Raw genomic sequence first — 25669 nt, 5'->3', positions numbered from 1 at the left:
GAATCTATTTAGCTGTGGTGTAAATAAATGAGCTTTGTTCAAAACATAGCTTGATGTTCTTTGTGAGACACTACACTTGCAGCCATCCTCATCCACAAAGCAAAGAACATCACACCCAGCACTGTCAGAAGTCTTCCAAAGATTGAGTCTTGGCCCTTTCCTCTTCCTCATTTGCAAACTGCACCTACGAATCCTGTGACAATGGCATCTATATGCGTGATGCTGGAACCATGCTTTTTTTTTCTCTACTAAATTTCTCAAACGCTTTTGTATTATTAGATTCCATGTCTAGCATTGATTCTTCCATTTGAACAAAAGTCTTTATCTTTTTCTTTTTTTAGTCTTTAGAGCTATTTTCCATTTGCCTTTCTTTCTGAATCCTCAAGCTTTCTATTAATTCGCATTCCGAGGCCAAATGGGTGATTATGGTTGAAGGTCTCAGCCCACCAGTTAAAGCAAATTGCAGTAAAATGTGTTATGAATAATATTTGCTCTTTTTCTTGATGGAGAAGCACTTGGATTCTACTCAGCATGTCCCACTCAATGAGAAACTGAGATGAGGATTTTGGTATACAAGAGGATCATGGGTATGCTCAAAGCCACATCTAAACACGCTGTGGTATCATGCATTAATGATCCAATTGATGTTCGACATATTCCTTTTTCCGTTTTATACCCTTTTGAATTTAACTCCTTAAAGATGCACAAATTCTTCTGGAACTTGTACTAAAGTAGTCAGGATAGCCTGAGATAGGGCAGCATGGTGGCGCAGTGGTTAGCACTGCTGCCTCACGGCATCGGGGACCTGGGTTCGATCCCAGCCCCGGGTCACTGTCCGTGTGGAGCTTGCACATTCTCCGTATCTGCATGGGTCTCACCCCCACAACCTAAAAAGATGTGCAGGGTAGGTGAATTGGCCACACTAAGTTGGCCCTTAATTGGGGGAAAAAGAATTGGGTACTCTAAATTTTTTTTTAAAAAGGAAATCCTGAGATAAACTATGCTACCTGTCTCATATCAGAATAAGAAGATTAGCTAATTTATTATAGGCATGAGTTATATCTTCCTGGTGATAGCACAGAAATTAATGAAACCAGCTAATAGAAGGTTCATCCCATAGTTTCAAAACCAGAAGGAACAGACCAAGGGGACATGGGACTAGTTAATGTAGAATGTTTAATTAATTATGGATCATCAACCTCCAGTTATATTAGGAGCAAAAAATTATCAAATAATTGTAAAATGAAGCAGCATGTACAATATTTGACGAAGTTTTAGAGGGCTGGTTTAGCTCACTGGGCTAATCACTGGCTTTTAAAGCAGACCAAGGCAGGCCAGCAGCACGGTTCAATTCCTGTACCAGCCTCCCTGAACAGGCGCCGGAATGTGGCGACTAGGGGCTTTTCACAGTAACTTCATTGAAGCCTACTCGTGACAATAAGCGATTTTCATTTTGCCTATCGGGGAAATATGCCCCATGCCAATTCCAGAAATATATATGCAACAGCCTCCAAAAGAAAAATGACCAGAAGACATAGGAACAGAAGTAGGACATTGGGCCCATTGAGTCTGCTCTGCCATTCATGACTAATGTGATGATTCTCAACTCCACTTTTCCACCTTATCCCCACAACTCTTGGCTCCCTTAATGACTAAAAATCTAAAACTCTTAGCATCTACAATTCTCACTGTAGTAAAGAATTCCACAAATTCACTACCCTTAGAAAATAGCATAATCACTTGATTCTAAACTCATTTAATAGATTTTAATTTATCATCTTTAATGAAATTCATTGAAAATGTTTTCTTGCATGAACTCATTTGGTGGCCTTGACTTTGTATTCCAAAAAATTATTTCCTGGTAACTCAACAAAGAATATCCACTTATGCAAGAAATGATTTCCGAGCAAACGTAAATGCTTTCAGAGCAAACTTGTATTTTTTTAAAAAGCAACTGTCTTTTGGAGCAGTGTGCTGCCTATGTTTCAATAATTAGCTTGAAAAACTGATGCCAGCTTAAAAAGCTATGTGTTTGCTTGTTAGTATTATGGACGAAAAATCAGCTTTATCCAGAGGTTGTGAACACTGGTTAGTCATTTTAAATGTGGGGCTGGAGTGTGTCAGAATCGGATTGGTTTGAAGGATGGATTATAATTAACAAAGATATACTTTCTCATTAATTGTTTCATTCAAACATGAGACAGAACATTTTAATTGAGCTATTGGTTGTCTGTGAATATATGTAACAAGCTGCTGAAATGCATGTTTTTAAACCGTGAAATGTTTTGGAGGAAGCCTTGTTGTTGTCTTTTATGATGAAGTCTGGTTTGCAACCTTTTTTTGAGATGAAGTAAATGTTCCTTGCTATGAATGCATTAACTGTCTATTTTTAAGTGGATAGGAACAGCATAGGCCATGCAGTTCCTTGAGTCTGTCTATGACTGATTTGTATTTTAACACAATTTACTTGGTTCCGGAATCCTTAATGTTCTTCTCTAATGAAAATCTATCTTGGTTTTGAAATTTTATCATTAACTTGACACTCTTTTTGGTTAAATGGCATCTTCTTGCCTCAACTTTGTTCCAGCTCTTCACAGCACCACATACTTTGTCTTCAGGCATATGCTCTCCTGTTACCAATATCCTTTCCTAGCTGCACTGGCTCTCTGTACACCAGTGAGTTGATTTCAGAACATGTATTGTCTCTTTTGGATCTCTTAAATTATATTGCATCACCCTACCTTTGTGATCTTCGCCAGTTCCCTCAAGTATCCTTGTGTTTCTGTAACATTAGTCTTTTGTTCAATTCTACCATTCAGAGCTTACATTTTGTTCTGTCCTTTGGTATTTTCTTTCTTGGTACACAAATGAGCAAGTCTCAGTTTCTCTAGGTTTTATAGAAACACTGATCTAAATGTAATCCTAATTCAAGAATGAGAGATGCTGACAAGCTGGATGCATTTATCATGATCAAATTGTACAACTCGTTTTATGCAAGTTCATACAAATGCAATATATTGTTTTGTTTCATTAGGGTGCTGACCAAGCTCGTGGGTCTGTATTAGGTGATAGCCTTCAGCTGATGACACATTACCACGATGATGCAAAGACCATGTATGAAGTATACCAACGAGGATTATATATAACGGGTAAGTTTGTGGATCGCAAAATAATTCGCAATTTTAAATTTGGAAGAATTCTTTATTAACTCTGGATGGTTGTTGAAGAAATACATTTCAAATGGCACAAAGTAAGGTGTTTAGCCTCTTGGAGTAGCAGTGGGATTCGTATTTGGCAGAGTTACGATTAAACATCACTCCCAATTCCTAATAAGCATTGCACTTCAATTTGTTGGACACATCATTACCAGCTCCTTTGCCCTGTCTGTCTGTATGCCTCTTGCCTCTAGTTCTGTCTCCCTCCTTCACTTCTGTTACTTTATCTCCTTTCCCCTCCTTTGCCATATTCGTTGACTCTTTTTCCTTGTGCTTTTCCTTTCTTTGCAAAGACAAACAGGAGAGAGAGTCAATCATAGCAGAGGTTTCAGCTTGACCAGTTATATCTTCTTTTCCTTGGTGAGAAGGGATGCTGAGTGTTCTGCCTGACCTGGGGGTGTGGAAGTTTGAAGTCCCTCTGCTTGTTGGCATTCTATGGTCTGTTTAGAGTTGGAGGTGGTTATGATCGGCAGCAATACTGGCAATTCCATCCTCCATCCAATGCAAGCCTTTTGAAAGACTTTTGGCTAAGCTCCCAACTGCGACCAGCTTCTACCTCTGACCTATATTATGTGAGGTGAACATTAAGAAAGTCTCAAACAACTAATCTGGTGGGAATGCAACCAGCAAAAATACTAATGGCAATAAAAGCAAAATATAAGTTAAAGATGCTGGAAATCTGAATTCAAAACCATATTTGCTAGACAAACTCGGGTCTGGTAGTATCTGTGGAGAGAGAAACACAGTTAACGATTGAGTCCAACATGACTCTTTGGAACCCTGAATGCGATTGGTAATTTACATTTTTTTAAAAATTGGTTTTGCATTTGCTTATGACAATGTTGCAAAAAGAAAGACAAAAGAATTAATAAATAGAAGCCTTAATATAAAATGAAAAAAGGGAAAACCGAGTAATCAGGTGTGAATACATATGAATCATGTGCTACGAGGCCTATTAACGTTGGGCACCCAGTGATCGGTTACCACCACTGTATTGTTTGACTATTTACATGCAGCCTCATGGCATTAAAATATACCAGGGACTAGTGTTGTGTCCACCCACAGGCTCTCCTTCCTTTGGTTCTTCTGCCCTGCTTCCCCTGTAGTCTGGGTAGTGTCTTCTCCTCTTCTACCCCTCAATTGATAGCTGGTCACGATCAGGTTAGTAAATTGCTTCCATATGTTATAGAAGCCTTTGTCCAATTGTCTGGTGAATTTTATCTTTTCCAATTTGAGGAATTCTGTTAAGTCGGACAGCCAGTCTGTGGCCTTGGGTGGCGGCACTGATCTCCGGCCGAGCAGAAGTCTCCAGTGGGTGATTAAGGTGGCAAAGGCCAGGGTGTCTGCCCCTCTCCTGTAAAGAGCTCTGGCTGTTCCGATATCCCAAAGACTGCCACTAGTGTCATGACTCCACCCTCACCTCCCATACTGCTGGTATGTCCAGCCCGTCGAGAAACCGCTTCATCCTCTAGTCCCGCTCCGGGGTTCTGAGGTGTACGGCTCTCGGTAGAAAGTCATGAAGGCCTTGTTGATTTTGTCTGGTGCCGTGGCTAGTTTGCCGTTCCTGTCCCTCACCTGCGCTATCTCTCTCATGGCTGCCTGCTTTCTCAGCTGGTGAGCCAGCAGGTGGCTGGCTATATCTCCATGTTGATAAAAGGTCCCCTTTGTCAGACCTGGTTGACTGCTTGTCGGCAAGAAATCTTTACGGGTTGGACTTTGTGGACCTGGGTGAAGAATAACTCCTTCTCCCTTGGATGATTGAACCTCCACAGGTCTCGCGCCTCCCCTCCCACCACCAATGATGAGTCAGTGGGAGTCTAGGTGGGAATCTCCACCATGGTTTTTGTTGTGAAGTCCACATCGTCCCAGTTGGGGGAATGTATATTTACAATCATTACTGGTAACCCTTCCAGGACATCGGTAACCATTACGTACCATCCCTCCAGGTCTGTTATCATGTATTTCGCTGTGAGGTTCATCCTTTTGCAAAACGGTATGGAAACTCCCCTTGTCCTACGACCAAAGCACGCTTGGTACATCTGTCCCATCCAGCGCTTACTTGATCTTAGGTGTGTCTCCTGAAGGAAGATTATGCCGGTTCTCAGGACTTTAGATGGGACAAGACTCTGGATCTTTCCACCAGGCTGTGAGTTCCCTGGCATTCCAGGTGACTATTCTGATCGGGGGTGGGGGGGGGGGGGGAAGAGGTTGCCTCTTTCCATGTTCTCTCCTCCTCCTCCTCTTCCCTCCATCTCCCTCCTGTGGGATCAGCTATAATTACCACATGGATGTGCCCCTGCACGTCAGTGTTTCCCTTTGTTTGAGGTGCATCCAAGATGGCCACTGTTTTCTATGTTCAGGCTGTCCCCATGTGTGACCTGTTGTGGCGTTCTTGCCCCCCCCCCCCCCCCCCCACCCCCACATTTGTTGTTTTGTCCCCCTCTTTTGTCAGGCGCTCCCTCCTTTTTGGGAGCTGTGCCATGCCCCCCACTACTTGCTCACACTAGCATATGTGCGAATGTGGTGACTTTTCCCATCCCTTTCTCGCTTCAGTGTACCTTTACGCAACTCCCCCTGCCCCCGTCGTGTAAGCGTTCAGCCCAGAATAAGAACAGTCTTGTTTAATTTTTAGTTCTCCATTATTGCTGTCTTCCCAGCCTGTTTTTCTGGTTGAACTCATCACATTCTCTGGCGTGTTAAAGTAGTGTTCTAGTATTCTTTGTTTCCGTAGGTTACCCAAAGTCTCGCCAGGTACAGCATGCCAAACAGCACCTTGCTTTTACATAAAGCCGTCTTGGCCCCATTGAACTCTACCTGGCGCTTAGCCAGGTCAGCTCCAATGTCCTGGTAGATGCAGATTGTATGTCCTTCCCATCTACACGATTGCGTTCTTCTTGCCCAGTTTAGCACCTCTTTATCTTGGAACTTAGAGTTTCGCTTTGATTGCCCTGATTTGTCCTTTTGCCAGAGCAACCTGTGGGGTTTGGGCAAAATGTCCAACCAGCTTCCTGAGCATCCTCGTGACATACTGTCTGGTTTCTGCCCCCTGTGCCCTTGGGTAGCCCGACAATCCTTAGGTTCTGGTGGTGGGACCTGTTTTCCTGATCTTCTGCCTTCCCCTTGAACGCTCTGTGTTGTTATCAACCTTGCCACCTCAGCCTCTAGCAAGGTGATCCAATCACTCTGGTCAGTGGCCGCTCTCTCCAGGTCCCGCACCGTTGGTTCCTGTGGTGACTTTTCCCGTCCCCTTCTCGCAATTTCTATGGCGACCTCAGGCTGATATGTCCTCCTTTTGAGTCCCTGTGTTTTTGGAGCTCTATTAAAAGAAGCTCCATCCATTGCCCTGTCAGTGGGTGGGCCAACATTTGCATTTGTGATCCTGCTCAGTCCACCATGCTCTGCTCCACGCATCTCCTCGCTCTGGATCTTCCACTCCCGACTCTTACTATTGCTGCTATTTTTCCAGCTCCGTTGCTGGTTTTAAGGCATTTCCTTGGATAGTTGTGAGTTTGGGGGGGCGGGGGGGGGGGGGCGGGCGGAGGTTGCAACTTTGGTATCTGATTTACGGGTTAAAATGGCGTAAATGTATAATAATCTTTATTGTCACAAGTAGGCTCATATTAACATTGCAATGAAGTTACTGTGAAAAGCCCCTAGTCGCCGCATTTCAGCCCCTGTTCAGGTACACCGAGGGAGAATTCAGAATGTCTAAATTAGTAACAGCACGTCTTTCGGGACTTGTGGGAGGAAACCCACGCAGACAAAGGGGAAAACGTGCAGACTCCGCAGACAGTGACCCAAGCCGGAATCGAACCTGGGACCCTGGAGCTGTGAAGCAACAGTGCTGACCACTGTTACCGCGCCGCCAACAAAATTGAAGTTTCCAAGGGAGTGCCGCTGCTCAACACATTGCTGCAACCGGAAGTTGGTGTTTTTTTGAAAATCTACCCACAAATGCATCTACTTAGTTTTTACCAATGACTCCATCATCATTGTGCCCCCCCCCCCTTAAAATAAACATGTTCCATCAACAAATGAGTTCTGTTCCACATAAAGCCACTCTAATCCCAGCCCAGTACATTTTTACTTTGAATTTCATAGCATTGGCGCCACACCTCTATTCTCTGCAGTACTAAGTTCTGCTCCAAGCAGCGAGCATGAAACTGGAGGAAGTACTCATGGATGTGAGGAGTGGCAGTCCACTGCAGTGGAATAGCCAGTTACAATGCCAGCTTCATTCCCTATCAACAGCATTGTTCCTGCTGATGGGTTTTCTATAAAATTCCTTTGTTTATCGCTAGCTCCTCGTCAGGCCATTTACTGTTGGGAAATGAATAGGACTGATAATTTAGGCCAAGGTTTGGGCATTTTAAAATTTAAATACAAAAGAAAAGTTGGGGAGTTATTCTTCAATTGGACATCCTAAATAGATATGGTATATGATTATTTGAACACTTCCCATTGTTAAGAAAACAAAGGTAGTTTTAAGGGCTTTTTATTGGTAAACATTAGAAATAAGGTACAGTTAATGTTTCTATGCTTGGAAGGGTAAAACCTATAATTAAATTCATGCTGGACAAAGGAAGTTGATTTTAATTCAAACTGTGAAGAATAAATATGCTAGCAGAGGTATGTGGGCATTGCTTAACAGCTGGAAGTCCTTGTGTTATGGGCCAGGGCTCAGAAACTCCAAAAGTATATCATGAAGTCCACCTGACGTACAACCTTTTTATGTTGAATTTGGGCTTTTTCAAGGGCGCACTTTGCATTCTCACCTTGAATGAAACTGGCTTTCCCTGAGATTTTGATCCCGTCTCACCAGCAGTTTTACACTCCTTCCGGAAAGCAAACTATATATTTTAGGTTACCAAAGCAGGTAGCTGTGACCAATGGGTTTTTTACTGGAACAACTCTTCAAAATTAAACCGTAGAAAGACAGGAAAAATAACACTTCTTTCTCCTTCTGAGTCCACAGCAGTCAAACTGAAAATTAAACTTTAAAAAAAAACTCGCAGCCACAGCTCCTCTCCACCCACAAAATGACATCACTGAAGCCATGCGTTAAGACAAAAAACTTTCTTAAAGGGGCAATCCCATGACACTTGTCAGGTAAAAAAGCTTTTAGATTTAGTTTTTGGCTTAATTTGTTGGTAGATGGGGACATGACCCCGGGAAGTGAACATCTCTCAACTCTGCCTGAAGAAAAACTGGACAGAATGGGAGCTGCAAAGAGACTGGCTTCCAAGTTATAGTCCAGATAACCAGGGAATTGGGATTTTGTGAGGGCTACGAAGAATCCAACACTAGTTTGTAGAATCAAAAGAAAGTAACTTTAGTTACAATAATATATACACAGCAGCAGTAGTTCACCACTGCTTCCTACTCTTGGTGGTACCACACTGGCCAGATCTATTTATACAGGTGAAACTGCTAATGATTTCCCTGCCCTTTCATTGGGGGGAGCTCATACTCCACCTGAGTAGCTCATGCTCTGAGGTGCAGGAAAGGAACCTGCCTCTGAGCTCCTGCTGCTTCTGGCTGTAACCCTGCTTCTGGACCTGGTGTGTTTTACTATATGCTGGCTGCTTTTTTCCGGACTTTGAAGCTTGGACTATGGCAAGGGAGAATGGTGCTATGACCGGTTGAATTGAGGGACCGAGGAGTATGTTGCTGTTGCCAGTTGCTTGCAGGGGAGAGAAAAGAGCGTGCTCGTCTGCAGTTGCCACGCCTGGGATCGGCCTAACTGGAGAGAGGAGCGTACTTTGGTTGGCCTGTTGCCGGGCTGAAGGTGGAGTAGAAAGGATGCACTTTTGCAGTTTTAGACTGGATGTCGGAACTGAGAGCAGCAGGGCAGTAGCCCAATTGACCGTGTACTGTTTGTGCTGATGTTGATTGTGTTTTGCTGTCTGGTTATTATTGTTATTTTGGGCTTAGTAGCTGGGTGCTCGGCAGTTGTGGCCCTCCTGCTTCTGTGCACTGGGGGGTTCAGGGGTTCTTCCTGGTGCGAGTGAGGGGGAGGGGTGTTCTCTCTCTCCCTCCTCAACCGCGCACTGCCTGTCCCTTTCTGGTGAACTGAGCTGCTTGCGGGCGCCCCTTCACCGATGTGGGGTTATTGCTGGGGGAGGGGAGCGTGCGCTGGCTTGAGTGCTGGCAGCTTTGCCTTGTATTTAATTGTTTGTTCAGTTTCTTGTGGTTCCTTTGCATCTGTTTTTCTTTTTTGTAAAGGGAGTTCACTCTCTTACACTCTTGCTCTGTCTCTCTCTTGGTGTGTCCTTTTCCGGTGGTCTGTGTTGCTCATTTGGGCGCCTTTCCACCAAAGTGGGGCTATCACTGAGGGCTGCGGGGGGGGGGGTGGAGGAGGCGGAGAAGGAGAAGTGGCTGTATGCTGGTTTTGTCGCTGAACAGGTGGCCTGTTTGGAGGAACTGTTTTGGATTTAACTGTGGCCCCTCTTGGGACGGGAGGGTTGTGTGCTCGCTCTTGCTCTTGCTCTCGTTTCTCGCTCTTGTCTCTCTCTCTGTGTGCTGGCTTGAGAGTTTGTGGTTTTTGTATCTTGTAAATGCTTTTGGCATATTACTGCTTTTCGTGACTTTTTTTGTATGTTGCTGATTCTTTTGTATTTTTGAGTTGTCAATAAACTAAAATAATCATGGGATAACCAATAATCCCCAGCCAATAGTATTCAAGCTGGTTATAACATGGGACAGAAAGAATGTTTAAGACGCTGGGGTTAAGTGAACTGAGACAAAGCTTGGGAGAATTCAAAAGAATTCAAGGAAGTGTAAACAATGTTGAGTTAGAGATAATTGCAGGAACTAGTTTTAAAGTGGGACAGCAGCTTTCAGAAGTAAACCAAACATCTGATGTCATTTTAATACAGTCTAGGATTGAGTTAAAGCAATTGAGAACCATTTGCACAGCAGTCAAGACTACCTAAAGAGGTTGGTTGGTGTAAATCTTGGACTGTATTTGCTCTAAAAGTGGAGTTGAAACTTCATTTAATAGTGTCATTTGGAAACCCTAGTCTGTGATTCAGAATGCAAACCGCAAGCATGTTTTGGGAGTGAAGTTTGGAAACTTTCATGTGATCATCATCTGGGGGGATTCTGAGAAGAAATCTACAGCCATCACCTTTGGCTTCAGAGCGGAGTGCATGTATTTGACCACAATCACCTTTTGTACTTAACAGGGATGTTTTATGTTAACAATTATAGCTTAAGATGTACTTTGTAATCCATGTTAATCTTTAAATCTGTGTGTATTTGTTAAGCTGGTTGTGGGGGGGGAGGGGGAGGTATTAAAATCCAATTTTTTTTTTTCATGTTTCATTTTATTTCTTTGTTAAAACTATAATTAGCGGTCATGGTTTTAAGTGGAGGTCTTTTGATTCAGGATTCCAGTCCATTAACATCAACTGGGATCATAACAGTTTAATGTAAATTGTACACATGGATGACATGGCATCTCCAAGAATGCAATATTTTAAGCAATTATGACCACAGCTGATATTGCTGAGCAAGTCCGACCCCTGAGGGAAATCTGTCTCACTGGTCATAAAAGAAAGTTACTGTGAAAATGAGGAGGAAGAGCTCCTGTAACACCTTTAGCATTTTAAACATTAGAAAATGTATTTAAAAAGGTTAAAAAAAAACTTAAGCACACAAGATAAAAGTTAGTGTCATGTGAGAGTCACTTTAAAAAAAGTGTGTTTTATCAAATGGTTGCAGTGATGTCATTGTGTGGGTGGAGTTGGAATGTGATTCTGCCTTTTACTTTTGTTTTGGGCTGGAAGCTCATTTTGGCTCTGTGTTTTAGTTTTGCTTTCAGTTGGAGAGCTGCATTCAAACCAAGCAGATGTATACTGGTCTCGCTCTCTATGTTAAACAAGGTGTTTAGATCACTTGATAATTTTAAAAGTGATAACTGTTCTCTGTAGAGAATTCAAACCTATCGTCATTGTTAAAACGTGTTTTGGCTTATGGATGTTGTTAGGAAAGTTACTAAGAGTTACCTACAGAGTACTGTATTTTTTTGGGGGGGTTATCAGTGATGGTAGTGGTAAGATGTTTACTGTGGGTTTATAAAATGTTAACTGGATTCATAGAATAATCATTGTTTTGTTTTAAAAATACTTTAAATCTCTGTTGCAAAACACCTGTCAAGAGGTCCCCATAACCAAAATCTATTAAAAGTTGTGGGTCAGGTGAACTCCATGATATAATTTGATGTTCTCTAAACCCTGGTCCAAAACAACAGTTAAGACAGTCTTGCAGAACAACCCCCCCCCCCCCCCCCTCCCCCAAAACACATTTGGTCAAAAGAACACCATTACCTAGTTTTCTGGCAAAAGCACCTTACAAGTTAAGGAATTGTTGTCACTTTAAAGCTGTGTCTTGACTTCTCAGGAACTTCCATCTGGGGAAGTTCAAAAACAAACTAGTTCCTTAAGACTCTCCTGGCTTAATACTGGGTGGCTGCCTCCAATTCAAAGCTTTCACAGCTTCTCAGCATCCCACACACAAAAAACAGCTGGTCTTCAGGGCTTTTCCCCCACAGCTACTCCATTCTGTTAAAAAATCCCCTTTCTTTTTAAATATTTTAATTTTTCCACTCCATTAAAAATCCCTTTCCTTTTTAAATATCTTTTTTATTTCTCCTTTCATCTCGTTTTATTGTCATTTTTCCTCTACTTTCAAATCAATAAAAATTTAATATTCCTTCCCCTCTTTGCTCGTGAAACCCCAGTAAGATGTCACCTTTGAACTCCCTTTTGAAACTCAACAGCTGAAAGAACGATTCTTCCACTTATCTCTCAATGCAAATTTCAGATACAACCTATTTACTTGTAACTCATTCACCATAACCTCCCATTACAAATGTCGAATCACTGTGTAGCATAGTGGGTAGCACTGTTGCTTCACAGCTCCAGGGTCCCAGGTTCGATTCCCAGCTTTGGTCACTGTCTGTGCGGAGCCTGCACATTCTCCCTGTGTCTGCGTGGGTTTCCTCCGGGCACTCCGGTTTCCTCCCACAAGTCCCGAAAGACGTGCTTGTTAGGTGAATTGGACATTCTGAATTCTCCCTCTTGTTTACCCGAACAGGCGGCGGAATGAGGCGACTAGGGGCTTTTCACAGTAACTTCATTGCAGTGTTAATATAAGCTTACTTGTGACAATAAAGATTATTATATAACACCTTCTTTCATCTGTTAGACCTCAGACGAGCTGTCTGTAGTAACCTTCTCCCTGCCTGCACACATCATAATCCTAAAAATATGCATCTCTCATCACAGCAGTAATACCAGATTTTGTTAAATCATGAACTCCAGTATCAGATATATGTAAACTACAATAATATGTAAAATATCATGTCTTGTGAAAAGCATACACTTCTATAGTACTTTCCTAGCAGACGTTTTTCTCACAAATAGTGTGACTTCCAGAATCTATGTTGATCCTCGATATCCAGCCAAATGCCCATCTGTTTTGGGGAAAAAAAGCTTTTGGGATATAAGGTTCAATAAATAGAAGAATGGACTAAATCAAAGAAAGTCTAAAATTGTATTGATATAGTGTCTTAAGATCTCAGGACTTCACATGGTGTTTTACAGTCCAGTGTAGTCACTTGCAACAAGGTCGTATAAACAGTAATGAGATGATGACCAGGTCACCCATGTTATTGTATATAACAGTCCAGGGGCTGGATTCTCTGCTCCGCCACGCCACATTTTTGTTTCACCCCGCCGGCGGGATGCTCCGTTACGCCGGCCGGCCAATGGGGTTTTGCATCATGGGGCAGCCCCACGCCGGGCTGCCAGCAAAACGGAGCATCCCGCCGATGGAGAATTCGGCCCCAGGTGTTTTGGATAAACATTTTGGATCAAATTTGTAGGGAAATTTAAGGGGCTAGCTTGTATACGAGTAATGTTTTTGAGGCGTTGAAATTCAGCATGTCAGAGGGGCTAATGTGGTCCAAAAACAGGAAAATATTTATCAATTACCAGTAAGGTATGCCATGCTTTCTTTCGTCGATGAGGCCAAATCACACTCTCACCAGATTCCACTTTAAAACTGCAAATAAGCATTTATCGAACACTGTACGTTAATTGTAGTGCCATCATCTCTTGTAGAGATGAAGATACAGCCATAATATCAAGAAATACTGGCAGTAACAGGTTATTTATCGTGCCATTGGCTGGTTTAGAGGGTGGGCATTAGCAGCAATGTAGTTTTTGACCTGGTAATACTGGTAGCATGTGTGGATTCATAACTTACGGTATTTCTTTTCTTCGATTGCTTTATAAGACTTATTATCTGAGATTGCAATAGAAGACTTGATACCGAATGTGATTAGAAAATGTAGGTAATCTCATACTTCATAGTATGGATATGACGTGAGGAATTTATCATTACAGGTAGTAATTTGTGTTCGCACTATTTTGATGTAGCATTATACACCAAAAGACATGGAAGATATGTTCCACTATCCCTCAAACTAGGATCAACCTATACGCAAGATTTATTTAAAAAAAAAAAATAAAGATCTGGGGGATTGACATTTTTCTATTAGATTGACCAATACTTGAGTAGATATAGTATGATACTGTTGATGGGCTAAATATTTGGAAGGAAATAATTTTGCTACAATGTAGAAAATTTGTTAATCCATATGCAGAATGCACAGTTCTGGAATACCCACGGGTAGGTGGAGATGTTGTCCCCAACGAAGTTAATTGAAACTCCTATGCAAGGTCAGGATTCAGCACATCGGAGTCCTGATGAAGTTTCCGACAATCCTACAAAAGCCCTCAGAGTATGATGACTGGAGTTTTCTGGATTGATCAGCTAAATCTGGGACCACACTAGGTTACACTCTTGGGGCAGGAAAGGAGGGGGAGAGAGATGGCTGGGAGGGGAAATTCATTTGTGTAATACCACAATGGCTGGGATGGGAAGTTAATTTGCATAACAGCACCACTATGGCTATCTTGTTTCCCTGGTAAGTCAACCTTCAGGGAACCCGGGTAAGCCTGCAAAGCGCTGCTATGCACGCTTGCTTTTTCACATTCTACGGTGATCGCAAAACAAACATAGAGAGGAGGATTAAACTCCTGAAATACGTAGAGAAGAGCAGTAATGGAATCAAATGAACAAGAAACAAAAGGCGTCTGTGACAAACCCAATTTTAATCAAGAGAATATTCTGCCATTCTGTTTGCTACAGGTTTCCAGCTAGTTTATATAAGAGTTGGTCAGAAGATCGTTGGCAACTGTTCAGCTCTGATACAGTTATAAAATTAGAATTCGGATTAAAAGGCAAAAACTCATGCAGCAGTAGAAATAGTTGGTACTGTAACCAGCTCGGAACTTTCTTAACTTTTGGGGAGGCTGAGAGAGGCAGAGCGCAAGCACAAATACGCTACAGATTAAAATGAAGTTTGCATGGTGTAATGCTCTTTCATTACAAACAATAAATCACACCATGGAAAATCTGCTAATTATTTTAAATGCAATTGTGTATCTTTTACCATCAAGGTGTTTTTGGGGAGTGGGGGGGGCTGGGTGACAGAGTGCCGTTTGGAGGCCTGATCGATATGGGGGTTGAGCACGAATTTATTTTTTGTACAGTTACTGTTTCTAACATCTCTTGACCATCAAAAATCTATTTGTTCTTTCGTGGAATGTGTGGGCTAGGCAGCAGTTGCCCAGCCCATTCCTAATTGCTCTCTGAGGTGGTGAGCTGCCATCTTGAATCACTGCAGTCCATCTAGTGTGGAAACTACCACTGTTGAAGAGTTCAAGATTTTGATCCAATGACCAGTGAAGCAATAGCGATATGGTTCCAAGACTGTATAGTGTGTGCCTTAAAAGGAAATTTGCAAGTGGTGGTGCCCCCATGCATCAGCTGCCCTTGTCCTTCTAGGTGGTAGAAGTCATGGCTACGGAAGATGCTGTCAAAGGAGCCTGGGTGAGTTGATATGGTGCATCCTTTAGGTGGTTCACTGTGTGTTGGTGGTGGAGGGGTGAATGTTGAAGGTGGTTGATGGGGTGCTGATCCAAGCAGATTGCTTTGTCCTGAATGAAGTTGAGCCTCTTGGGCATTGCTGGAGCCACACTCATCCAGGCAAGTGGAGAATCTGCCATCCTAATCCTTTTTTTTTCTTCTTTTTTTTAAAAATTTGGAGTACCCAATTAATTATTTTTTCATTTATGGGGCAATTTAGTGTGGCCAATTCACCTATCCTGCACATCTTTTTGGGTTGTGGGGATGAAACCCACGCAGGCACGGGGATACCATCCCAATCCTGACCGTGTGTCTTATAAGTCGTGGACAGGCGGGGGAGTCGGGAGGTGAATTACTTGTCTCTGAATTCCCAGCCTCTGACCCACACTTGTAGCCATAGTACTTGTATGGCTCTGGTCCAGTTCAATTTCTGGTCAATGAAAGCTCCCAGAATGCTGAATGTGAAGGGGGATGGTTAAATTCTCTTGTTGGTGATGTAATTTCCTGCACTTGTGTGACACCAATGTTAGCTGCCCAACCTAATTGTCAAGGTCATGCTGCATATCGGCACAGTGGTACATCAGTAAACATCCCCACTTCAGACTCTATGGAGAGAAGATAATTGAAGCAGCTGAAGGTGAACTAGGAACTCCTGTAGTAATGTTCTGGGACTGAGATGATTGACTTCCAACAACCATCTTCCTTCGTGTGAGAGTTTTCCACATCATTCCCATTGACTTCAATTTTGCCAGTCGGGGCTTTTATGGCACACTTGGTCAAATGCTGTGGTATCGCCTTCCCTCTGGGGGCCCAATGCCTTCAGCCACGTCTTGATAGCACATGGAATGAATCGAATTAGCTGAAGATTGGCAGTGATGCTGGGAACTTCCAGAAGAGGCTGCAACAGTACATCCACTCAGCACTACTTTTTAAATATATTTTTATTACAAACATTTTAAAAACAAAATAGCACAATAAAATATAAAACAGATGTTTCAAGTTCAACATAAAAAGAGCACAATCAACAAACAAGAACAGATCCAATCCTACCCCACCCCCCCAATAAAAACTTTTTAAAAAACACAACAGCTGATGGTAACTAACTCTTCAAAAAAGGAAAACAATGGCTGCCATCGTGGGTAGAACCCCTGTACCAACCCCCTAATGGTGTACTTGATCTTCTCCAAATTTGGGACCCCATAAGGTCTGCTGACCAAGCCGAGGCACTGGGCGGAGTAGAAGACCTCTACCTGAGTAGAACTCGCCTCCTAGCGATTAACAAGGTCAAGGGGAGGACATCTTGCCTTCACCCTGTCTGCAGCACTGGCGACTCTGATAACCCAAGAATTGGCCACCAACAGACAAGGCTCCAGTTTGACATTAAGAATTTCTGACATGGTGTTCAAGGAGACCCAAAAGTTCAACAACTTGGGACAAGACCAGAACATGAGTGTGGTTAGCCGCCCCTGAGAACACCGCTCACACTTGTTGCCCACCCCTGAAAAAAAAACCTCACTCAATGGCGTCTACTCTGCAGACAAGATCTGTCCTTCAATACCTGAAATACTTCCTCACCAGACCCGGCCAAAGAAAAAAATCATTTTCAACAGGGAGGACCGTGGTGCCACGGGAAATGATGGCAAGAAAATCGCAAATCTGGAAATAACTAAACAAATTGGTCAAAGGAGCTGAAATGTTTCCCCAAGATCCTCAAAGCTGGCAAACCTTCTCTCCACAAACATGTCTCCAGACCCTCCCTCTTCATGATCTAAACGTCTAGTCTAAGCCCGCCAGCACAAAAATGATTACTACAGATAGGGACCAATAACAACATGGAGCTAAATTTAAAATTTTGTCTGAACTGCTTCCAGATTCTCAGGGTGGACGACACCACCGGATTTGAAGAAATCTTGCAGGAGAAAACAGTTGCTAAACCCACCAAACTACAGCACTTACAAGAACTTTCCTCCGTTGGTTCCCACACGTAACCTGGAACACTAAGCCACCCTAGCACTTTCGCAATATTGGCTGCCCAATGATAAAATAACAAATTGGGTAAAGCTAAACCACTTGATTGTGTCTATCCCATGTCTAACCCTCTTGAGAAATGGGCTTTACCTGCCCAAATAAGAGGACACTAATTTGTTAACTCTGACAAAAAAGGATTTGGGGAGAAAAATGGGGATACACTGGATAAAGAAACAATAACCTCGGGAGGCTATTCATTTTATAGTCTGAAACTGCCTGCCAGGCACTGGGGGAAGTTATCCCACTTCACCAGATTTGACCTCATTCACCAGACTAGCAGAATTTAATTCATGGTGCGAGGCCCAATCGTGGGCTAGCTGGATTTCCGGATAACAAAAGGTAGAGGTGATAAGGTGAAAAGGCAACACCCTCAGGCTCCCCTCCCGGGGGATTAACTGGAAAGTATTCGCTCTTGTCCAAATTCAACTTGAACCCTGAGAGGCAGCCAAAACTTCAAATTAGCTTCATTACCTCATCCATAGTGGAGACTGGGTCCGTAATGCAAGAAGCAGATCATCTGTGTACTTACAAAGACAACATATGCTCCCTCCCTCCTCCGATTTATCCCCTTCCAATGGTTCAATTGCTAAAGCTAAATAGAAGCAGAGACCACGGACATTCCTGCCTCATACCCCTATTTAACGGAAAATAACCGAGCTTAAGGCATTAGTGCGAACGCTAGAAGTGGGGACCCTGTACAATAACCAAATCCAGGATATGAACTTTTGCTCAAAACAAAACTTCCCAAGTATCTCCGAGATCCTTACTCCACCCTATCAAACGCTTTTCGGCATCTATAGATGCAATTACCTCTGGTTCGGGCACAGGAGAGGGGGAAAGGACAATATTTAATGGTCAACGTTAGTGGCTGACAATTACTGACCCTTAAAGTCTGTCTGGTCCTTCGCGATCACCTCTGAGAGGCAGGACACCAAGCGCAGCGCCAACACCTTTGCGAACAATTTGGCATCTACACTCAAAAGCAAAATGGGTCAAAGCAACCTGCATTCCGTAGGGTCCTTGTCTTTCTTCAGGACCAGGGAAATGCAGGCCTGCGCAAGTGAATGGGCAGTGAACCCCAAGACAAGGAGTGATTGAACATACCTAATATTAAAGGGACTAACTGTCCTGCTAACCTCTTATAAAACTCAATAGGGAATCCATCAGAGCTGGGAGCTTTGCCCGTCTGCATTAGCCAAATGCACTTCATAATTTCCTCCAGGCCCAACGGGGATTCTACTTCCTCCCGCTTTGCCCTCCCCACCAATGGGAAGGATAACCCATCTAAAAAAACTCCAGCATGTCCAAACTTTCCTCCGGGAGCTCTGACCTATAGTGACCCTGATAGAATGCTTCAGGCTGCGTTGGTTTTAGGTGGGGCGGAAACCAAACCGCCACCTGAGCCCCTTGTCTGCAAAATCTCCTGGGGAGCAGCTGCCAAACCCACCAGCACAATGAAACGAAAAATCTGTAGACACCGTCAATAAACCCTCCCTGCCCCAAACAAAACCACACCCAGAAATGCATACACAATAGAGAGGCAAACACAAACCCCTGAATTGCACTTCTAATTCTAACCCCAACCCGAACAAGAGCACAGCTCATTATCCAAATCTAAACTGAGTTAAGGAACTGCAGCTACCCCCACCGCTCCACTCTAGCTAGCTAACACTTCAGTTAGCAGGGCAGAGTAAAGAAAAATATTAACAACAAAGCCCAAAGTAGAACAAAACCACAACGTACTCCCAACAGGGAGCAACCATTATAAAAAGAGGAACGACCCCCCCCCCCCCCCCCCCCCCCCCACACCCATAACATTGAGCCCCCACACCCAAATCCAACCTTTGAAAATACCATCATCTCATCCAAGAAAAAATACAAATATATAGACAAGGAACCCCAAGGTCCCAATGCCCCACTTACACCTCAAATCAATCCGCACCCAGCTCATGTTTTTTTACAAAAGCCTCCGGTGCATCAAAAAAGTATTTTGACTCAGTCATTCTGAGCTGGGATACCACCGCAAATCGAATTCCAAGAGCCACCTCCACTCCTTTTTATTGCAGCACCATGCACTTTTACCAACTCATTGCTTTTCTCCAATGTGGACCAAATGGGAGCCAGAGCCACTTCGATCAACTGTTTTTGCTTCTCCAATTCAACCGCCAATATACTGGTAAGTATCTCGGCCGTTAGTGAAGTGGATGGAGTCGTAGCAGCAGCCTCCGCCATTTTCTCCACAGAAGAGCCCCAAGAAGCCTCCGATTGCATCGCTGGCTTTCTTTCTTCAACTGTCTTTGCCCTAGTTCTTGGCATTTCCCTGATGTGGCACTTTATACCATCTATCAGGTGGGGATATAAGCAAAAGTACCTCCAGAAACTGGATGAAAAGGGCTAAAAATGTAGTACCCTGATGGGAGCCACCTCGTATGCGTCTCCTCTACATAACCCCACTGGAAGTCCACTCAGCACTACTGACTAAAGATGGTTACAAATGCTTCAGCCTTGATCATTTGAGCTCATATCCATGAAGTCTCCTCCCACAACTGGATGTGGCAGGTCATCCTAGCTTTGGTTTTATGTGTTGGTTATGGGATCACTAGGCTCTGAATATGGCATAGAAGTAGTCCTGTGTTGTAGCTTCACCATTTAAGAATGCCTGCTACTGCTCCTGGCATACTTTCCTGCACTCTTGTTGAGCCAGGGTTAGTTTGTTGGCTGGGGATATGCTGAGCCATGAGGTTACAGATTGCGGTTGAATACAATTCTGCTTCTGCTGATGGCCCACAATGCCTGTGGCTGTCCAGTTCTCAGTTGCTAGATCTGTATCCCATTTAATGGCATCAGAAGATAATGCAGGGTATCCTCAAAGTAAAGATGGGATACCACATAGTCCTTATGGAGACGGTCACTGTCACAGATGCATCTGCGACGTGCATTTTGGTGAGGACAAGGTCATAGGTTTTTCCCGTTGGCTTCCTCACCACCTGCTATAGGCTCAGTCTGTTCTTCAAGACTTAGCCAGCTCTGTCAATAGTGGTGATACGAGCCACTCTTGGTGATGGACATGTGGATCCAAGTGGTGTCTGTGAATTTCCCATACAAATCCCCCCCCTCCCAAAAACAAACATTTGTTAAAATCTTCTCTCTCAATAATGTTTTCCCTTGCAGTCTGCATTCTGAAATCCAGACCATCTGCGGGATTCTCCATCAGCGGGATCCTCCGCTTCGCCGGCAGCGCACCCACTCTGGCAGGTTTCCCGTCGGTGTGGGGGTGGCCGCAATGGGAAACCCCATTGGCCTGCTGTGGGTACGGACAATCCCGCTGCCGGAGAGGGACTGGCGGGATGGAGAATCCCGGCCCATATTTTCCAAATGACACTTTTAAACAAAGCTTCCACTCCACTTTTAACAGTGAACCCAATCGAGGATTTTACACCAACCCTTTTTAGGATTTCTGTGTCTTGCTTGCTGTACAAATTGTTCAAAATGACTAACTCTCAATTCTCAGAATGTACTAAAATGGTTTGATTTATCTTTAAATCTGGCTATTGCAATTGTCTCTAACTCGGCACGTTTTTGGTGCACTCTGCCTTGAATCCTTCCAAACAATATCTTGGGTCTTTGTTCTCTTAGCTCCAGTCAAATGGGGTGGCGCAGTAGTTAGCACTGCTGCCTCTCAGCACCAGTTGCCTGGGTTCAATTCCAGCCTTGGGTGACTATTTGTGTGGAGTTTGCACATTCTCCCCATATCTGGGTGGGTTTCCTCTGGGTGCTCTTCCCACAGTCCAGAGATGTGCAGGTTAGGTGGATTGATCCATGCTAAATTTCCCCTTGTGTACAGGTTGGGTTATGTGAATCAAGCGAGGTGGACGGGGAGTGGACATGGATAGGGTGCTCTTTCGGAGGGTCAGTGCAGACTCTGAGCTTGAATTTCCTCCTATACTGTAGGAATTCAATTCAAGGAAAGTTAAAATTGTATCCAAATTCCCTGGGGACTGTTCGTTAAGAAGCTTGCATCTTTGCAACTCCCTTATGCTGTTCAGCTTCTACTGGTGGAGTTGAGATATTCACTCCCAAGTATCCTGTCTCCAGCTGCTTTTTTACATTACAAGGGCCTCCAGTAGCTAAGCAATGACTGCATATTTCTACTGGCCTATTTATTCAAGCCGTAGCTCCCTCGAAACATAATAGAGACACAGTTGGAACTGAACCTCCACACGTACAAACACCTTTGTCTCACATGAATCTGACTATAGGTTTTACCCTTCCAGACACAGAAACATTAAATTAAACCCACTTAAAACTACAACCTATCTCTAATGTTTACTGATACAAATATAAACCCCTTAAAGCTACCTTTGTTTTCCTAACAAAAGGATGTCTCCTGAAGTAAGAAACTCACCACTATTCTTAGAATTCCCCCTATACCAAAAAGAGTCAATAAGACATTCTAAATGTGGAACAGGGATTCTCACTCCCTGACTCCTATGCAGACTTAGGTGAGTGCTATTCAGGTCAATCTATATTTTCAAGTTATTCCCCGGTATAACCCATATATTCATAGAAGAATTTTATCTACTTACCACTTAGTAGCATCGATCCTGGGTCCCGCATTGCAAAGTAAGTAAAGTAGACTTTGTAATAACCACTGTTTCAGGTTAAAACTTTAAGTTATTTTTTTTTTTTTTAAAGAAGCAATCACTGTCTTTATTTTATTATTTTTCATTTTAAAAGATGCAATCACAGAAAAGTAAAAAGATCTTGCTTCTGGATTCTCCTAGTTGGTTGAAAAGACCTTCAGGTCCACCTTGACAATCTCTCTTCTTTAGCTTTTGGTCTTCCTCAGATGGATTCGCTGTTCCGCTCTGTTTCTGTGCTCAATCCTTCCCATGACCGAGGGTAGCTATGAGAGCTGACTCTCTCTTCTTTAGCTTTTGGTCTTCCTCAGATAGATAAGATAGATTCATTGTTCCGCTTGGTTTCTGTGCTCCATCCTTCCCTTGACCGAGCTATGAGAGCTGACTCTGCTGGTTGTCCCCTTTTTTAGGGATTAAATTCCCCTTCTAGCAGTTATTCAGTTTATATGACATTAAAGTAATTTATTTTACTCTTGATTGTACAAGGTACCTTTAAACTGAATTATTTCTAACATGACTATGTATTCATATTGAGCATGACTTCAGCTCATCGAACTCTGATTACATTGTTTCCCTTGTGATGTTCAAAAGTGCTTTGATCCCAGAGGGGTGTTACATCTGGTTTCTGTCATTTCTAAAGTTGCTTTATTACCAAATAGTGCCCCCAGCTCAGAACTCTGACTCTGATTTGGGGCTAACGTGTGTTCCCGTTGTCACGTTATCTCCAGCTTCCCATAGTCACCCGGTGTCAGCAGAATTTTACACCTAAACATTTGTCACCCAATTCAACTAAAGATCCTAGCAATTCTTTTTTGGCTGCTTACTAAAATAATTAACTTCAAAGAAGGTGTGAAATATGGGGCGTCATTCTCCGACCCCCCAGCGGGTCGGAGAATGGCCGTTGGCCGCCGTGAATCCCGCCCCCGCCGGTTGCCGAAGTCTCCAGTACCGGATATTTGGCGGGGGTGGGAATCGGGCCGCGCCGGTTGGCGGGCCCCCCCGCTGGATTCTCCGGCCCGGATGGGCCGAAGTCCCGCCGATTAAATTGCCTGTCCCGCTGGCGTAAATTAAAGTACCTATTTACCGGCGGGACAAGGTGGCGTGGGCGGGCTCCGGGGTCCTGGGGGGGGCGCGGGGCGATCTGACCCCGGGGAGTGCCCCGACGGTGGCCTGGCCCGCGATTGGGGCACACCGATCCGCGGGCGGGCCTGTGCCGTGGAGGCACTCTTTCCCTTCCGCCTACGCCACGGTCTCCACCATGGCGGAGGCGGAAGAGACTCTCCCCACTGCGCATGCGCGGGAAACTGTCAGCGGCCGCTGACGCTCCCGCGCATGCGCCGCTCCGACATGTCATTTCCGCGCCAGCTGGCGGGGCAACAAAGGCCGTTTCCGCCAGCTGGCGGGGCGGAAATCCCTCCGGCGTCGGCCTAGCCCCTCAATGTTGGGGCTCGGCCCCCAAAGATGCGGAGCATTCCGCACCTTTGGGGCGGCGCGATGCCTGTCTGATTGGCGCCCTTTTGGGCGCCAGTCGGCGCTGTTTTTTTCCGTATAACTAAAGGTTCAATCTGCTGTGACTTAAAAGACATACATCAGTTTTACAGCTTGAATAGTCACAAGCTGTTTTCTTAAAGCCTGTTTGATAAAGGCTATCTGCATTTCAAAACCTTTTGCAGCTGCTGTTAACCCTTCATGGGATTTTTCCCTACATTCTCTCATGTAGCCTTAGGTCAGGTATTGCTAGACTTCCATGTTTCAAATGACATATTTTCCCACTTTTACTTTTACACTCCCCTTGTGGCAGTATCTAGAATTAAGGGTTACCACTTTTTTATTTAAACAGGTGTCACCCATTTAAAACCAATGAGAAATTTTATCTGTGGATTGTGTCTTTGGAACTACACTTCCACCACCTTTGAGGAAGAAAGTCTTTGAATATTTTTAAGGCAGAAGTAGATAGACTTTTCATATGCAGGGAAAGGTTCATAAGCAGGAGAGTGAAGACTTTTCATAAGCAGGGGAAAGGTTATCAGGGTTCGGCAGGAATGCAGTTCCAATCAGATTAGCCTTCATCTCATTGAATGATGGAGCAGGCTCATGAGGCTAAGAAGCTTACTCCTAATTTGTATGTTCATATATACTGATTGTTGGCCAGTACAATAGGAAAGAACAGAGAAAAAGCAGTTTTGTAATAGAATCTAAATATCCAAAATCCATATTGTTTTATTCCTTTATTTTGTTTTATTTATACTCAAAAGTAAGCATTGTGGATATAAACTTTTGAAAATATTACTAAGGTTCAGTTTGTAAAGAGCTAATTAAATTCTGTATTTAAACAAAGAGTTGCTTTCCTAAATTACTTGCAGGAATGTATTTTATATGTACAGAATGTGAGGAAGCAAAGTTATTTATTGAAATCTGCCTGCAATGGATGAAGAAGATGGTATTTATTAGCAGGTAGTCAAAAATACTTTGCTGTCACAAGGAAAATGACTGGTAGATGAATACGTCTTTCGCTATCCTGAAATAAGCAGTCTCATTGTAACATTACTCGTCAATGTTGTTAGGCAATTTTAGTACTATTTAAGTATTTTATGCTACTTCTGTTTAGGTGATGGACCTTGCTTGGGATTCAGAAAACCCAAACATCCTTATCAATGGCTTTCTTATAAACAGGTGAGAACAAATTTGAAAGAACCATCAGACAAAATCTTTTACTTGCATTCATTTGTATCTCACAAAAGGGAACTGGTGCATGCACTGTGCTTGGATTTTCAGAAGCATTTGATTGTGTCACATCAAAGGTTCCTGCAGTAAAAAAAAAAAGCTCATGGTGCGGGGGACAGTATTTTAGTATGGATCGAAAGTTGTCTAGCTACCAGGAAGCAGTAGGCATAAATGGATCTTTTTCTGGTTGGCAAGGTGAGACAAGTGGTGTGCCACAGGGATCAGTGCTGGGGCCTCTTTACAATTTATATAAATGACTCGGATGAAGGGCCTGAAGGTTTGGTTGTTAAATTTGCTGATGACATAAAGCTAGATAGGAAAGCAAGCTTTGTGAAAAGGACATAAAGTGGTGACAAAAAGATAGAGGTTAGGTGAATGGGCAAAGATCTGACAAATGGAGCATCATGTGGGAAACTGAGATTGCCCATTTTGGCAAGCTGGATAAAAAAAATAATCTAAATGGTGACAGAGCTCTTAGATGCAGAGTGTTGTAGTGCATGAATTTCAAAGGTTAGTGTACAGGTGCAGAATGTAATTAGCCAAGCAAATAGAATGTTATTGTTTAGTGCACGGGAAATTGAATACAAGAGTAGTGAGGTCATGCTTCAGTGATACAGGGAGACCACATCTGGAGTATAGTGTCCAGCAGAGCAGGTTGACTAGATTAGTACCTGGAATGGGCAGACTGCCTTAATGAGGAAAGGTTGGACAGGCTAGGTTTGTAAACGTCAGCGGATACAAGAGTTCGAGGTGACTTGATTGAAGCATATAAGATTCTGAGGGGACTTGGCAGGGCAGATGTGGAGAGGGGACTTGGCAAGGCAGATATGGAGAGGATGTTTCCTCCTGTGGGACAACCAAGAACTAAAGGCCACTATTAAAATAAGAGTTGCCAATTTAAAAGGCAGGTAGGAAAAATGAGTGTTGGCTTTGGAATTCTCTTCCTCAAAAGATGGTTAAAGCAAAGTCTTTGAAGATCTTTCCAGCAGAAGTAGATGGTTCTCGATAAGCAAGGGAGTGAAAGGTTATCCGGGGTAAGCAGGAATGTGAAGCTTAAATGAG

At 43.4% G+C, this 25669-nt stretch overlaps 1 protein-coding gene across 1 annotated transcript in view; it reads left to right on the top strand.

Moving 5' to 3' along the window:
* The window catches only part of LOC140427037 (long-chain-fatty-acid--CoA ligase 6-like), a 299763-nt gene that overhangs the window by 146473 nt on the left and 127621 nt on the right, over positions 1–25669 (top strand). Inside the window, exons 3-4 of the mRNA XM_072512470.1 lie at positions 3035–3149; positions 24492–24556. Of these exons, the coding sequence (XP_072368571.1) occupies positions 3035–3149; positions 24492–24556 (180 nt within the window). The remainder of the gene's footprint in view (positions 1–3034; positions 3150–24491; positions 24557–25669) is intronic.

Source organism: Scyliorhinus torazame, chromosome 7 (genome assembly GCF_047496885.1).
Source record: "Scyliorhinus torazame isolate Kashiwa2021f chromosome 7, sScyTor2.1, whole genome shotgun sequence".
NCBI classification, from domain to species: Eukaryota; Metazoa; Chordata; class Chondrichthyes; order Carcharhiniformes; family Scyliorhinidae; genus Scyliorhinus; species Scyliorhinus torazame.
Note: the sequence above shows the minus strand (reverse complement) of the source record. Positions and strands in the feature narration are given on the sequence as shown.